This window comes from Heterocephalus glaber, unplaced genomic scaffold (genome assembly GCF_053883595.1).
Source record: "Heterocephalus glaber isolate CG9 unplaced genomic scaffold, H.glaber_assembly_v1.0 deba00000281, whole genome shotgun sequence".
Classification (NCBI taxonomy): Eukaryota; Metazoa; Chordata; class Mammalia; order Rodentia; family Bathyergidae; genus Heterocephalus; species Heterocephalus glaber.
Window position 1 is genome coordinate 30,619,367 of NW_028258139.1, and position 17,685 is coordinate 30,637,051.

At 43.0% G+C, this 17,685-nt stretch overlaps 1 protein-coding gene across 5 annotated transcripts in view; it reads right to left on the bottom strand.

Moving 5' to 3' along the window:
• Fam91a1 (family with sequence similarity 91 member A1) overlaps positions 1-7,856 on the bottom strand; it is a 49,935-nt gene extending 42,079 nt beyond the window's left edge. For 2 of the 5 annotated variants that reach the window (XR_015441618.1, XM_004837990.4), the window contains exon 1: positions 7,553-7,855. Coding sequence is in view for 2 of the 5 variants with exons in the window: in XM_004837990.4 (XP_004838047.1) it covers positions 7,553-7,624 (72 nt within the window). In the remaining 3 variants the exon portion in view is untranslated. Of the gene's footprint in view, positions 1-7,552 lie in introns of all 5 variants that reach the window. The other 3 variants (XR_015441623.1, XM_021252392.2, XM_087188189.1) reach the window with 3 other exon arrangements.
• Between the last annotated feature and the right edge of the window lie 9,829 nt (positions 7,857-17,685).

The following is a 17,685-nucleotide window of genomic DNA, read 5'->3' on the forward strand; positions in this document are numbered from 1 at the left end:
GGAGTCAATGAAGAAACAGGAGAGAGTGTAGATAACATAAAAAATCTCTTCACAGAAATAATGGCAGAAAACTTCCCAAGCAGGGGAAAACAGCTTGACATACAGGTAAGTGAGGCATATAGGACTCCAAATAGCCTTGATCAAAAAAAAATCTAGACATAGGCATATAATTGTTAAGATTCCAGAAACTCAACAGAAGAACAGAGTTCTACAAGCAGTTAAGAGAAAAGAAACAAATCACATACAAAGGAAAGCCCATCAGAATCACAGCAGACTTCTCAACACAAACCATCAAGGCAAGAAGAGCTTGGAATGACATATTCCAAGCCCTAAAAGAAAACAGCCTCCAACCCAGATTGATGTACCCTGCAAAACTATCTTTCAAAATTGATGGAGAAATAAGATACTTTCATGACAAAGAGCACCTTAGGAACTTCGTGAATGCCAAACCAGCACTCCAAAGAATTTTACACAATATCCTAGGAACAGACATGGAGGATCACAACCCCAGGAAGCAAAGCAGAATGAACCCATCTGGCATGACAAGAAATTAAATGTAAAGGGGGAGACCCCAACAAAAAGAAAAAGTCATGCCAATGACAAGTCAATACGTTTCAGTTATAACCATCAATGTTAATGGTCTCAATTCACCAATCAAAAGAAATAGACTAGCAGAATGGGTCAAGAAGCAAAATCCAACAATATGCTGCATACAAGAAACACACCTAATTCAAAAGGAAACTCACAGACTGAAAGTTAAAGGGTGGAAAACAATACTCCATGTGATGGGAACCCGAAAAAAAGCAGGAGTAGCTATCCTCTTGGCAGATCAAGTAGATTTCAAACCAACACTGATTAAGAGAGACAAAGAAGGACACTACATCCTTGTAAAGGGAAGAATCCAAGAGGAAGAGATGACAATCATAAATATCTATGCACCAAACACTAGTGCACCCAACTATACAAAACAAATACTAACGGACATGAAAAGTCATATATACACTAATACAATTGTAGTGGGGGACCTCAACACCCCACTGTCACAAATAGATAGATCAACTAGACAAAAAATAAGTAATGAAATACTAGAACTCAATTGAACTCTTGAACAAATGAACTTAACAGATGTTTACAGAGTCTTCCACCCCACAAAATCAGAATACACATTCTTCTCAGCTGCACATGGGACATCCTCAAAAATAGACCACATACTCACACATAGAACATGTTTAAGTAAGTGCAAAGGAACTGAAGTTCTCCCCTATATATTATCAGACCACAGTGCGATGAAATTGGAGATCCATAGCAAAAGAAACTCAAAAAATTTCATAAACACTTGGAAATTGAACTACACACTTCTGAATAACCAATGGGTCACAGAGGAAATTAAAGAAGAAATCAGACAGTTCCTTCAATTAAATGACAATGACAATACAACATATTGGAATCTATGGGACACAATGAAAGCAGTCTTACAAGGGAAATTCATAGCAGTGAATACGCATATTAGGAAAACAGAACAAGCCCAATTAAACAACCTGATGCTACACCTCAAGCTTCTAAAAAAGAAGAACAGGACAACCCCAGAGCTCATACAAGGCAGGAAACTATAAAGATCAGAGGAGAAATTAATGAAATGGAGACTAAGAGAACGATACAAAAAAATCAATGAAGCCAAGAGTTCGTTCTTCAAAAGAATCAACAAAATTGACAAACCCTTAGCCAACCTTGTCAAAAAAAGGAAAGAAAAGGCCCAAATTCATGCAATTAGGAATGAAAAGGGTGAAATGACAACAGACCCAGCAGAAATCCAGAGGATCATCAATACCTACTTCCAGAACCTATACACCAATAAGATGGACAACACAGAAGAAATGGACAGATTCCTAGATACATATGAATTACCAAAGTTGAACAAAGAAGACCTAAAAATTCTGAACAACCCAATATCAACCAATGAAATTGCAAATGTAATTAAAAACTTATCAACTAAGAAAAGCCCGGGCCCTGATGGCTTCACTGCTGAATTCTACAAGGCATTTAGACAGGAACTGCTGCCACTACTGTTTAAACTCTTCAATGAAATTGAAAGGGAAGCAATACTCCCAAATTCATTCCTGGAAGCAAGCATCACCTTGATCCCCAAAGCAGAGAAAGACCCAACCAAAAAGGAGAACTATAGGCCAATCTCACTAATGAACATAGATGCAAACATCCTTAAAAAGATCCTGGCAAACAGAATGCAGAAGATCATCAAGAAGATCATACACCCTGATCAAGTGGGATTCATCCCAGGGATGCAGGGATGGTTCAATATACACAAATCAATCAATGTAATACACTATATCAATAGGGCCAAAACCATATGATTATCTCCATAGATGCAGAAAAAGCATTTGACAAAATCCAACATGCATTTATGATAAAAACCCTACAAAAAATTGGAATAGATGGTCTCTACCTCAAACTGATAGAAGCCATCTATGAAAAACCAACAGCCAATATCATACTAAATGGTCAAAAACTGAAATCCTTAACACTAAAATCAGGAACAAGACAAGGATGTCCACTATCACCACTCTTGTTCAATATAGTTCTGGAAACGTTAGCCACGGCAATTAGACAAGAGAAAAAAGTAAAAGGAATAAAGATAGGAAATGAAGAAGTCAAATTGTCATTATCTGCAGATGACATGATACTCTATATAGAAGACCTCAAGAACTCCACCAAAAATCTTCTAGACTTAATAACCAAATTCAGTCAAGTAGCTGGTTACAAGGTCAACACACAAAAATCAATAACTTTCCTCTACATGAACAACAGACTCACTGAGACAGAAATAGGGCAAACAATTCCTTTCCCAATAGCATTCAAAAAACAGAAATACCTAGGAATCAACCTAACAAAAGAAATCAAAGACCTCTTCTCTGAAAACTATGGCACGCTGAAAAGAGAAATTGAAGATATCAGAAAATGGACAGACATCCCCTGCTCCTGGGTAGGAAGGATTAATATAGTGAAAATGGCCATACTTCCAAAACTGCTATATAGATTTAATGCAATTCCAATTGAGATCCCAGCAGCATACTTCATGTACCTTGAGAAAACAATCCAAAAATTCTTTTGGAACAAGAAGAGACCCAGAATAGCAAAAGCAATTCTAGGTAACAGAGACATGGCAGGGGGTATCACAATCCCCAACCTGCAACTCTACTACAAAGCTACTGTGATAAAAACAGCATGGTACTGGCAAAGAAACAGACCTGAGGACCAGTGGAACAGATTAGAAGATGCAGAAACAATGCCAGACACACTCAGCCATCTCATCTTCGATAAAGGAGCCAAACACCCTCACTGGAGGAAAGATAGCCTCTTTAATAAATGGTGCTGGAAAAATTGGGCTTCAACTTGCCAAAGATTAAAACTAGACCTATATCTCTCACCATGCACTAAACTAAAATCAAAATGGATTAAAGATCTAAATATTAAAATAGAAATTCTGAACCAGGTGGAACAGAGGTTAGATAGAACCCTTGAAGACATCGGTGTAGGAAAAGATTTTATGAACAAAGCCTCAGTTGCCCGTGAACTAGCACAAACAATCAACAAGTGGGATCTCTTCTTATTAAAAGGCTTCTGCACAGCAAGAGAAACCATCAGCAGTGTGAAGAGACAACCCACAATGTGGGAAAAATCTTCACCTGCTCTTCCTCAGACAAAGGTCTACTATCTAGAATCTTTAAAGAACTTAAAAAGATCAGATCTCCCAAATTTAAAGACCCAATCCAAAAATGGGCATCTGAAATGAACAGACATTTCTCAGACAAAGAAGTAGAAATAGCAAATAAATACATGAAAAAATGTTCAACATCACTGGTCATTCGAGAGATGCAAATGAAAACAACGCTGAGATTCCACTTCACTCCAGAAAGAATGGCTGCTATCATGAAATCAACCAATAACAAATGCTGGCCGGGCTGTGGGGAAAGAGAAACCCTGCTCCACTGCTGGTGGGAGTCTAGACTGGTGCAACCACTGTGGAAATCAGTATGGAGATACCTCAAAGAACTAGGACTGGAAGTCCCATTTGACCCCGCTATTCCACTGCTGGGGATCTTCCCCAAAGAATTAAAAGAATCATACCACAGTGATGTATGTGCGCCCATGTTCATAGCAGCGCAGTTTGTGATAGCTAAAACTTGGAAACAGCCCAAATGCCCACCAACTGGAGACTGGATAAAGAAAATGTGGGTTTTTTTATAAAAAGGAGTACTACTCAGCCATAAAAAATGAGAAATTAGAGACATTTATAGCTAAGTGGATGCACATTGAGGCGATACTCTTAAGTGAAATAAATAGGACACACATGTATAAACACCAATTAGTTTCTCTGCTGTGAGAAACTGAAAGTGTAAATAAGGACTAAAATGTATAATAGGTAATGTGAAACAGGAAGAAAAGGGGCAAAGGGGAAGGAAGTGGGAGGGCTAGGGGAAAGGATAGAAGGGAATGGGATTAATATGAGAAAATGGAAAAATAGGAACAAAATCTTTGTAAATAGGGAGGACTGGAGGGGTTGAAGGGAGGGCTGGGCAAGGGTGGAAAATAAGAACCAAGAGAGACTATGTAAAGGTGCAAATTTCCAATGATGAATGTCGTTATATTGTATACCTAAAATGTACCAATGATTCGAATGAATAATCGATAATGCAAAATAGGAAGAAAAGGTCCAAAGGGGTAGGGGTAGTGGGAGGGGCAGGGGAAAGGAAAGAAGGGAAAGGAAAAATGATGAGAAATGGAAAAAATGGAAATAAAGTCTTTGCAAATAGGGAAAGGTGGAGGGCGTGAAGGGAGGGCTAGGAATGGGGAAACAATAAGAACCAAGATGCATTATGTAAAGGTACAATTCCCAATGAGAAATGTAATTGTGTTATATACCTACAATGTACCAATAAAAGAATTTAATAAAGTGAAAAAAAAGTACAGATAAACTTAATGAAAAAATAAAATAAAATATTAGATATAATTTTATAATTATCAATAAAACTGGAGAAAACTCTTTCAAGTACCTTTCAGGTATAATCTAGAAGAACACTGCGCCTGCCTGGCAAGTGCAAGGTCTTGAGTTTGATTCCCAGTGCCAAAATACTAATACCAATACTAATACTAATAATTTTAAAATTAAAAAAAATCATTTTCCACAAAACAAAAAGATAGGCAGGCCACAGAAAAATCCTAAAAATGATGGCCCATTCACAACTTTTAATGTATTTTTAAAGTCTAACTCAACCCATCTATCACAGTAAAAATATTTTATCTCCTCTACGTAAAAGTAATTGGCTTGAACTACATTTTTAAAAAAATCTGAATCTTCTTCCTCTAGCTTTCAGAACTAGGAAATATGAGTTATTTCCAAATTAAGCCTATCAAAACTTACTGGAAATGACATCATCAGAACTTACAGTATCTACCAATGCCAAAAGATAAGTTCTTTCCATATAAAGAATATTCCCCACTTTTAAACGGACTGAGCCTTGCCTGCCCAGGAAATAGCTCAGGCTGATGCCATCATTCATTCATGCCATGAATATTCATTGAAAACAAACTATGTGCCTGGTGCTCAGGACACAAAAGCCCAACAAGCAATGTAACCAGAAAATGCACCATGGTGACTATGTTACAATGAAACACAGTGCTAGGGGAGGCTATCCACCTGCAACTCTTCCAGATCTAGGAGGTCAGGACAATCTCACAGTAGATGGGAATTCCTGAATTCAAAAAGACGCCACAAGTAATATAAAAGAGACAGATAGTGGTAGGACTACGTTGCCTTTTAGAAACCTGATCACAAGCAGTGTGAAGAATAGAGGGGAGCATCCTATTCTGACTATGGGCAAGAAACCAGACAGAAAGCTGCTGTAGTGATCTAAGATAGAGCCTGACCAGATGAGTTTTTCAACATCTACCAGTGACCAAGCTTATCCTATGCTAAAACAGCTGATGCTAACCAATCTTGCAAAATAAATTTTTTTTAATTTAATTTGGTATTTGGACCTAATCTTAACATGGCCCTGTGATTATTTTTAATAATCATAAGCAAGTTTTAGAAAGCCTTTTGCCAGGACTAATTAAAATCAAACATTCATGTTGAGCACAACCTAATCGCTTATCTTTCATTATGCTACATTAATTTTGGTAAAATAGTAGAGAAAAATGGTAAGGAGGATTGTTGGTCTCCCAGCTGTCTTCAGATATGTCACAGAACTCCAAACAAAAGTGTCCACCTGAGCCCTCATTCAAACTTAGCAAGAGAACCTGTTCCTTCAGGCTTAGGGCTTTGCTTTTCCAGTTTCAAATAAATGGAACTTGAAAGCTACTGACACCCAAGAATTCTAAGTCCCTGAAATTTATCTTTCCACTTCCCTGAGCTTTGGTATCTTTAAGTAAAAGCATTTTCTTTGCCATGTGATGCATCACCAGACCCCTTATTATTCATTACTGCTGCGGGGGCCGGGGGTCGGACTACAATAATCTTTACACCATCACCACCAACATTTCAAGCTTTCCAAAATACCAATCTCCAGACAAACAATTTTACTCTCAAACAAGTAGGAGGAACAGCAGATCAGAGAAAGTGCTTTACGTGCCGCACGTATCACTACCTTCATAAGATTTAACACCACCCGCCGTGCTACGTATTTATTCATTTATTGGTTTACTGCTTATCTTTCTATACCAAAATACAAGCTCCATGAAGGCAGGATCTCTGTCTTGTTGAGTGCTGCAAATTACCTGCACCCAGAACAAGGCACGAGTCCTTAATAAATATGTCAAACATCGGAGTAAAGCTGCCGCTCAGAAATTTGAGCATCAACCCTCAGAAACCCTCAGGCACTCTTGCTGACAGCTAGCTAACAAACTCCTCTGGTCTAGAGGCTGAAGTCCAGTGAAACGAAGCAGGCGAGGCCCTATCAAAACCAGGTCCTGACCGCTCCTTCCGCCTCATCCACTCCCACCTCCAAATGAAGCAATACACAGCTTCAAACTTGGCGACAGTGAGTTGCGCGCTATTCTGGAGACTTGTTCTTTCACTCGGCCAGGTTTTTCAAACTGATGTTCCAACCCTGGGAAAAATCTTTATTTCTTCTGGCTTACTAACCCTCACTAGTCCTCCAAGGCTCAACTTTAATGCCTTCTGCACACAACCTCGCCAAGCCTCGTTGGACGACAACTTACTCCCATACACACAATAGCGAAGGTATGCCTGGGCTGCTGGCGCCCTATACCTCATTCGTTTCTCGTCTTATTCCCACCAGCCTGCAGCTCTGGGGGCCAAGACCGGGTCCCAAATCTCGGCACCCCAGGCGCCGGTAGAGTGGAGGCTGCGGACACCACTCCATCCCTCCGAGCGACGGCCGTCAGGAGGCGCCCCGGACCCGAAGCGTCCCCTCCGCGCCCCGGGCCGCGGGCCGCTGTCGCCGAGACGCCAGGGAGGGCAGGATCGCGAAGGCCGGGCCGAGACAGGCGGGCTGGCCTGCGGTTCTCCCCGTACCTGCCTCACGTTGGCCGGCAGTTTGCTCCAAGGGTAGTTGTGGCGGATGTGGAACTCCACGTCTATGTTCATGGTGCCTGAACCGGGCAGCGGCGACCGCGACAGAGCCGACGCCTCCCGCCCGCAGCTTGTCAGACGACCTGCGCCTCACACCGCAGAAGACTCGAAATGTCCCATGGCCAGGCCTCCCGACTGCCAGCTCGGGCCCGGCCGCTGGGCACAGCAGCGGCGGCGGCGACAGACAGCTGGCACCTCGGAAGCGCCAAGTTTCTTCCTAGTTTCTGCCCACCGGAAATGGCTCCGGGCTGACGTCACTTCCGTACTCTACAGCCCGGTCAGGGGGCGGGGCTCCGACTGGCCTGTCCCGCCCCCACGCGCTGGTGGGCGGGGAAACGCAGCGGTTCCCAGAGATCCTCGGGAGCTGGGCCGCGGCCGCGCCTGCTCTCCGGCTCCTTGGCGCGGGTTGGTCGGAGTGGAGGAGGTTCCTCAGTGCTTGAGGGCGCGTGGCGTTGCTGGTGACCCAGTGTGCCGGAGGTGTGGCCCTGGCCGGCTCAAAGTGGGCGGTTACAGGCAGTGGGGCCGGTCGTCTGAGGGAGGAGGAGCCGGGAGCCCTGGGCCCGGGAGGCCCAGCCCGCGGGGCCAGGCCGTGGGCGGACCGGTCCCGGCGAGCCTGCCCCTCACGGGAGGCTGCCGCGCCTTTGTCGAAGGAGAACTCTGCCCACCTTCGGAGATCCAGGCTCTTAAAACGAAGGGGTTCGGGAGCAGCGTTGTTAAACAGCTGGTGCAGCAAATCCCAGAGCCTCGAGACAGTCGGGCGCTGGCCCTGGCCAGCTTCGACGTGAGCCACTCGTTTCTCCTTCGGCACCTGCCGAGTTTCTGCTCCGCGCAGACTCCTCCACATTGTAAAGGCAGAAATCCAGCATATCTTCATTTTAGGTCTACAGGGGTCCTTGGCACAGTTTCCTGCAGAATTTGTTACATCGCCTTAGTAATCCCATGATCATTATTACTGGCAGAAACTAGAAACAAGTTCAGAATTTTTGTAACAATTTTTGAGTTTCAAACAGTGGCTTTAAGTGTTTTCCTATGTACTCACTGATTCATACTGCCTAGTTGATGCATAGCAGAAACCCCACTGTATGTGATTATCTAAAACAAATGTGGTACACACCCCTTGCCTAGGTGTGTTGGCCTCCTGTTACCCAACTATAGTAGCTTTGAATCTTATCTCTACAGACCCTTGTCAGCATTGCTAAAGTTAACTCCAACTGTAAGACATGAACTCAGCAAATACTGATTGCGGACCTATGAAGCCCTTGACTTAGAACAGATCTTTCTCATAACCCTGTTACTCTCCTAGTTTAACAAGAGTAAGATGAGACTTGGCAGGGCAGCATGAAGTGCTCACACGATCTCTCACGTAGCAGCGACAGAGCCCAGGGCACACTCTAGAGGCATCCTTTTAATTCCCAGAATCCAACTATCATGGAGCCATTCTGCCTCCTGTTCCAATTTAGATAATGTTCATTTGAAGAGAACATCATAAATCCCTTCAAGATAATTTTTCATAATTCTACATGTAGAAAAGCCCGTATTCTTCCAAAGTCCAACTTTGATCTAATGCAAGGTAACAATGAAAATTAAAGAAAACTTAATTTTAAAATCTCTAAGGCATTATTTTAGTGAGTTACAGCAATAAAGCAGGAGTGTGCCTGTTAAATTCATTATTTAACAACAAATATTAAATGTAGCCTGGACACATCAAAAGTTACAAAAGATAAGCAGAGGCCAGTGGGGGTGAACATATATGAGCATTAGATCAGCAAGGCAGGCATCTTTGGAAGCTTGACCAGAGTAGTCAGAAAAGATCCTAACTTGGTAAGTAGCCAAAAAAAGCAAAATATGAAGGAGGAAATGATAATGAGTTAAAGCTGTGTGAACAGGAGCAACAATTTCTTCAGAGTAGGAACTGGTGAGAGTTTGGTTTATGAAAAATACAGGGTACTAATTATGGTACTGAGCTGTCTCCTTTTTCCCCAAAGTGACCGGTTTTTAAGAGATGGAAACAAAGCAGTTCAGATAGTTCTTAGTTTAACCCACAGGGCCCAGTCCTCACTTCTGGAAAGTTCAGGAACAGGACTGCTCCCCAAATGCCAGGAAGCCAAAAACACCTGCTCCTCAGACTCTTGTGTGCAGTGCTCATTATGCCATGGCGCTCTCTTAGCAATAATGTCCATCCCTTTAGGATCAGTACTGGGGCCTCTGCTGTTTCTGCTTTACTAGACCTTAGCTTTTCAAATGCCAGAGAGGTCCAACTGCAGAGTGTCAGAAGCCCTGTCCCAGAAGATGCTACTCAACTTAACCTTGTGAACAAACAACATGTTCAAAGCAACAAGTGCAATAAGATGCCCACTAATCTGGCTTTACCAGATTGGATCAAGAACAATTACCCCACTGGTCTGAGAACATAGCCTTTAGTGCCATTACGTCCCAAAATTTCACAGGAAATAGTAAGCAGAAACAACCCTGAAACAAAAAAGCTCTCTGACATCCCCACTCACAGACACAGAACATCATCCCACAGCAGGAAGAAAAGTGGCCCCCAAAGAGTCCACTCTAATCCCTAACAAACCTGTGAATGTCACCTTACCTGGCAAAAGGAGCTTTGCAGATGTGATTAAATTAAGGATCCTGCGATGAGGTGATTGTCTGGGATTATCTAAGTGAGTTCAGAGGGAGACAGGACGATCAGAGTTAGAGGACATGGCCTGGAAGAAGTAGAGGTCAGAGTGATGCAGGACCACAAGCCAAGGAATGTGGGCAGCTTCTAGGAGCTGAAAAAGGAAATGGATTCTCCCAACCAGTTGATGTCCTGAACTGCGAGGTAATAAATTGGTATTGTTGATGTCACTAAGTTTGTAGTAGTTTGTTACAACAGCAATAGGAAATTATATAACCCCTCACCAATAAAATACTACCTAAACCACTGATGCATCACATTTTATAATTAAAGCCATGTAATTCAAATGCAAATGTCCTTAGGAGGAACAATCCCTTTTTAGCTTTAGGTTTTTTGGTATACATGAGTTAGCACATCCTTTTCTAAAGACAACTTGGAAAGAGAAAGAGCTTAGGGATTAAATGAGGTCAGGAAATAGTTTCTAGAAAAAGAAAGAGGAGAAAGTCACTGTAACCTTTTTTTTTTTTTTTGGTACCAGGGATCGAACTCAGGACCTTGCACTTGCCAGGCAGGTGCTGGAACCACTGAGCTAAATCCCTGGCCCACTGAAAACCTTTTTTATCTTGCAATTTTGTCAGACCATTTCGTTGTGAGTTTCCATCCAAAATGTGCTTTTCTGTGTCCCATGAACCAGCTCACCTGGGACACACAATGCCTTTCCCAGCATGGTCCTGCCTCCCATTTCCTCCTCCCTCCTCACTGTGGATGCAGTTCCACAGACCTTTGCACAACAGGCCTCCCATCACCTAGCGTGGCCTCTCCAACCGCCCCACCCAGCCATCCACTTCTCCCCTTCTCTGACACATTACCTTGGTTTATGTCCTTTGTTGCAAGGAACCACGATCTGACATTCTCTTACTTGGTTCTTCATTATTATCTTTCTTTCCTTAGAAGAAAGGACTTTGTTCATTCATCGGTTTGTTTATCTCCAGTACCTAGTATCATGCATTACACATAAGTTTTCAGTATCATTGAATACACTGAACGGACCCCTATGTGATATCTGAGATCCCAAATGTCACCACCTCCGTTAAGCCTTCCTTGATCTCCTTCTTCAAAAGTGCAGTACATCTTGGACTTCTGCATCCTTCTCGCCTGCGTTGTCTTTCTCTCAGAGGGGCGACGGCCGGTATGGAAAGTCCTGCATCATTGTGCCCCTTTCTTGCGCTTACCCACAGCCAATCTCCTCGCCTCCGTCCTGCTCCCTGCTGAGGACGCGGGCCGTTGTGAAGGTCATCATGCTTGCGCTGTGTCTGTTTCGGAGTGGAGAAATGTTTCTGCACCCGTGTCCATGTCACAGGAAAAGAACCTGCAATCGGGCGGGAAAGGTCAGCCATTTGCCCTCTCCTGCCTCTTCCACTTCGGAAATACACTGTTGCGACTCCTGTGACGTGCTCTACGTCGAATCCCTTCGGGTCTTCGCGTGTAGAAAACCATCCCTGCAACGCTCCCTGCTTCTCTACCTGGAGCACTGTGCGCCCTGTCACTGCGGATGGGACTCTGAAGAATCTAAATGTGAGGATGGGCGTGGGAAGGGGCAGCATAACCTGGGACTGTTTCTCTTTCTGTTGAGTTTCTGCAAGTGATGTCGAACAACTGAAGAGATACAAGCTTTTTTAAAGAAAGATAATTATGATCTGTTTACACATAATGTGGAGAGCAGCATATTCTGCCCCTGGGCTTTGTGACTTCTGTGTTTGTGACCTGTGGTCCTGCGCGGAAATGCCCTCCCAACTGAGGCGGGACAGCTGCAATACTTAAAGTGACCGCCAGGGGCTGATCTCACACAACATTTCTGTACTTCAGCCCTGAAAGTTCACCTGGTTTCTATTTAACTTCCAAAACCATTCTCTCAGCCCTTACAGTCCTGAAAACTAATTTGTCTCCAGAAGCTTGTAGTATCTAATACTTCAATTCTTTCTTCAAAATTATTGCTGGGCAGTGGTCCCTAAGGTTTGCACAACCTCAAACTTCCCATTTGTGACTTTTGGTAGCTCAAGTCGATAGGATAAGTTGGTTAGCTACAAAGCTTAATTTGTCCTTGATTGGAAATATTTTCAAAGAATCCATGATGGGAAATAAAATCACCTTGTGAGTGAATAAGGAAACATTCCATGTTGGTACTCAATTTTATTTTAAAAAAGGCAATGGTTGGACTAGTCGGAAAAAAGTAAATGCAGGTGAAATACATGAGGTGACAGAAACCAGTGACAGGGAGGGAGTGTCTGGAGAGATCCTCTAATTTTCTCTGGTCATTCATCAACTTAGTTAAGTGAAGTATGTGAGTGATCTTGCCATGATAAGACACTGAATACAAATGTCTAATATCAGGTTTATTTTGTAATGAGGGGCAGGTATTTCTAATAGTGTTAGAACCACTTGCAAAATTTTAAAAATTATCAATGTCCAGGGCCCACATGAGATGACTTATAAAAGAGCCGCTGGGGTAGGAGCCCTTTCGGTATTGCAACTGTGAAGTATCTCCAGATAATTCTAGTGTGCAGTATGAGGTGACAACCTCTTGTCAAGCATCTTTGGGCCTCAGGTACACAATAAACATTTGTGGAAATGAATTTATACCATGGGAAGATTGAAGAAAGCTAACTTCTAATGTTTAATTCTCTCTAAATCAATAATTCCAGGACCAAACGTAATCATTCTCTTGCAAATGAATAGTAATTTCTCCAGTCTAAACCTTTTAGTGCAAAAAAATAATGGCATCTATTCAATATTCATGTACACCTAGGAAATAATTTAATAATCTCTCCACTCCCTGATAACAATCAGAGGGCTGTGAGGCAGAGAAAGTGGAAATTATATGAGTCTGTGTAACACGTAAGGAATTGATTCACATCAGATCATTTTAGCTTACTTGTGTATATTGTCATAGTGGCTTAGAACTTGGCTGAAATGGAATAATTTTTTGTTTCCTTCTACATGATGTCATTCAAACTTTCCACCTTTAGTAATACATAATCTCTCAACTGCCTAACAGGAAATGTGCGTTTGTCTACTAGTGTAAATTTCCATCAGGGATTAAATTCTAGTATAATAGGCCAGGTTTCGTGACCTCTATAAATGAGGTATGAGTGAGAGAATACTTTCTTGGCTACAACTACTAGTGATTCTGGGAAAACAGCAATTGGCTATTTCTTGGCTCACGTCTGGCAGTATTTTTCACTTTAAGGAAATATGGAATTCTCTTTCTATTAAATTTAGTTAACGACCACATCTTTTTAAAAAAGGATACAGTACATAGTAATTTTTTCATTTTCCTTTCTTCTTTCTTTCCTTCTCTCTATAGAAAGCCAATTGAATCATGCATCTAATATGAGTAGACCCAGAGAAGTAAACATCAAATAAAAATTAGGCAAGAAGCCAAAGAATCCATTTGCCATTGAGAAGATAAGGATTATTAAAAAGAGGCTCCGCTTTTAAAAACAATATAGTATTTTTGAGTCTGAGCAAGACAGAAGTCTTGGAAGCCAGGCTTTGTTAAGAAGGGACTTCCAGAATTCTTTTAGCTTCCTCTGGTAAATCTTGAGGAAAAACGGGGTGGGAGTACTTCAGGAGGGAAGATTTCTCTGCAGAAACCTCAGCCCTGGTGAGATGACTGGATTGAAACAGAAAAGGGTAAATTCAGTCTTTTTTATTGGTACTGAGGATCAAATTCAGGGCATTCTACTACTGAGCTATGTCCCCAGCCCTTTTATCTTTACTTGAGACAGGGTCTCACTAAGCTGCTCGTGCTGGCCTTGAACTGTGATCCTCCTGCCTCAGTCTCCAGAGTAGCTGGGATTTCAGACATGTGCCATAATGCCCACCTAAATTCAGTCTTCCAGTTGATAGATTTAATCCCCTTTTGCACATTCCTCCTCCTACCCAGTGGGGTGAGAGTGTGAGAATGAGTATGTCTACCCTAGGAAATAATCCAGTGGGTCTTCTCTGTGTATCTGAACAGTCCTAATGAAAGTCCTGGGTTTGTGCACCAGAGATAGGAGCAAGACTGCCCTGCAGTGCCAGTCCCTCCCCGTCTGCTTCCTGAGATTCCTCAGTGTCCCACATTAGGACTCCTGAGAGCACAAGGCAGGGCTTGCCATGAGGGGAAAAGGCAGGTTTCATGGCCTGCTCGGGAAAAGGAGTAACAAGAGGACCCAAACCACGGCTTCCTAAAGAGCCTCCACTCAGTGCGGATTGAAAATCTTTAAGGCAGATAATTCTGACTGCATCAATGAAATTAATACAAAAGAAGATTGGGACTAATTCCCAAATAAGAAAGAAACTCACCTATTATATTTGGGGCTAAAGGAAATTGCAGAGGAAAATCTCTCTATAAGTAGGAGATGATAAAATAAAATAAAATAACCCATACCAAGATCCCACCACAGCCCTGATCCTCAGAGCCCAACAACAGAAATAACGTGAGCAACTGACTTGGTTTTTCCTGCTGTCAAATATTGACTGTGATTCTAGAAATCTGAAATTAATCCAAGGATTAGTTTAATGAAAAAGACATTCTTTCAGCAAATATGGACTAAGTGGTTTCTATGTGCAAGAAGCTACACTGTTTAGGGCCACAGAGCTGGGAAAGACATGACTCCGCCCCAAGAGTTGAGGGTCTGGTCCATAATTCAGTGGACTATGAAGGAGCGTGCAGCGATGCCTACAGGATGCTGGTGGAAGGAAATGGCCCTCCTTGTGAGAGACTCTGGAAACAATCACAGAAGAGGCAGCTTTCCTGAGCTTTTAAAGCAGCAATAGATCTGAAGTCATCAGAGGAGATAGTATTTTGGCTGGTTATTGGCTTTAGAGTCTAATGAACATATTCAAGTATAGAGAATGGACTATTTTATAATCTGTTCTGTTCTTATATAGAACCAATAAGAAATTCTTGACATGGTCAAACACTGAGCTGAGGAAGAAATGCGGTCTAGGTTAAACATTCAAAGACATTAAGGATACTTATAGTTTCTTGCCAACCTATAAATAGCAAATATTCTTTTTACCAGTCTGGCTACTGGCTTCTAGAAAAATAAAGGCTGGTTTTCAGTTTATAAGCAAGCCACAGAGTTAAAGATTTACCACATATTGCTTTTAAAAACTATTAGCTGGTACAGGCTGGTACTGTCTGTTTATTGCTGATAAGGGAAGCAAGACATGCCTGCCATTAACAAATAATGACATGATACTGTGACAGAATACCAGGAAACATACCAGAGCTGATTAGTCAGACCATTTCACTAGGCTGACAATTATTAGTGGGCTCCTCATCACTCTGCCTCACAATGTCCTAGACGAGTAGTTTTGGGGGAGGGCAGTTATGTTCCCAGGGCACATCGGACAATGCCTAGAGATATTTTTGGATGTTACAGCCAGAGAAGGTGGATGGAGTCTGGGGATGCTCTGCTGCAATGCACAAGACCCTTCCTAACACAAGAAACCATCCATCCATCTGGCCTCAAATGTCAATAGCACTGAGTAAGAACCCTGCTAGGACCGGGGATTTAGCTCAGTGGTTCCAGTGCCTGCCTCGCAAGTGCAAGGTCCCGAGTTCGATCCCCAGTACCAAAAATAAAATAAAATAAAATAAAAAGAACCCTGCTGTGGTCTACAGAGCATGGCTACTCACCGTGAAGACAGATACCCTAGAAGCATTCACTTTGTTCTGTGACCCTCAATCCTAAGTCGATCCCGGAGCCACCCAGTGCAGCCATCATACAGAAATCCGTGCCCACCCTCATCATGTGGATGTTAGTAGAGGTAGTGGCCTGAACTCAAATCCTCACTTGACTAGATATTTAACTGTCTTGTGCCTTGGGTTCTTTATCTGTAGAATGAGGATAATAATGATAATTCCAAGATTGATGTGATGTCAAATAAATTCATATAAAGTGCTTAGAACAGAGTCTGACCCATCGCACCAAAAAGTGTAAGCTTTGTTATTTACTATCATCATTATTTGTTACAAAAGTTTAAAGATTCACATTTATCTAAGCCATTTTCCAAAACCTCAGTCATCTGAACAGTCTGATTTTTGAGTATCATTAAAATTAGTAGTGCTTACTCAAGATTCTTCTTTTAATTGTTGCATTCTGTGCACAAATCTTTTGCATAAAAGCAGTAGATCTGAAGCTTCTACACAAAAGACAAGCTTGACACACTGCGTACCTTGTGTGTACTTTCCCAGCAACGATAGCACGGCTTCGTGTACATTCCACCTACAGTCATCTCACGTGCTTGTTGGCGGACATGCAACAATTACCGAGGGCCACTGGGGCGGACATTCGGGGCAGTGAGGCCCCGGCCCTCCTAGCCGACTCTGCCATTCCCGGAGCAGAGGCCAGCCCTCACCATGGAGCCGTCACCGCCAAATGTTCTCATCCGCTGCTTTATCCGCATCTTCCCTAGTCAGACTGGCTCATTCCGGAGCCTGAATCTGGCGCTGGGGACAAAAAGAAGCAAGGATTGAATGAATCTCCTCAGTGGCAAAAAAGATGAGCCCTTCAGCTGCAGGGCGACCCAGCCGCGGGCGGCCCGGGCAGCCGTGTTTTCTCACTGGTTTCATTTTGCTGTGTGATTTTTGGTGTTCTTGGCGCAGAAGTCCCAGACCTGGACTGTGGCTTTCTCCGGACTTCTGTGAGTTATCCAGTATTACTTAAAGTCCTTCTGAAAGTTCCTTAATCCAACCAGGTCAGTTCCCGCAGTGTGCTGATGGAATCCTGAGCGATACCTTTCCATTGTGAGGTAAGGAAACCGAAGCCCCGAGAAGTTGGGTTACGCACAACATAGACGCGGAGAAGTCGGGATTCGCAAGCAGCTTTCTATTTTGTTGTTTTACCAAGAGGCAATCACAGCATACTGCGTTTCTAGGTGTTTGACGCCCAGGCTTTGTTAAGCTGGTTCTGAAAAAAGGAGGGTGGATTTTCAGAAGTCTTTGCAGATTGTTTTATATGGACCAAGCGAATCACGCTGGAACATCAACGAGCTCACCTTTGCAATGTGCAGCCGTGGGACGCATAGACGTATTTCTTACAGTTTTTCAAGATATCCCTATGCGGAGTGGATTCCCGGAGCTGCAGACTCAAAGGCGAGAGGGGTAAGGTCGGCGCATGATGACAACCGGGTGGGGAGTGGCAGCCAGGCCGGGGCTGTGCACGCGAGGCCCTGTGCTCAGAGTAGGCAGCCGCGGCTCGCCCAGCCCTTGGTGTCCACGCGGAAATAAAAGCCAGGTCTGATTTTTCAAAACAAAGACTTCTGATTTATATATAAAACTGATGGGCAACCAACTAAAAGAAGAAACAAAATCCACTGCGTGGGCCGCGCCCGCTGTGTGTGCTGGCCCCAGGGCCTTCTCACCGCCTCCGCTGCAGGCCCAGGAGCGAAGAGGAAACGC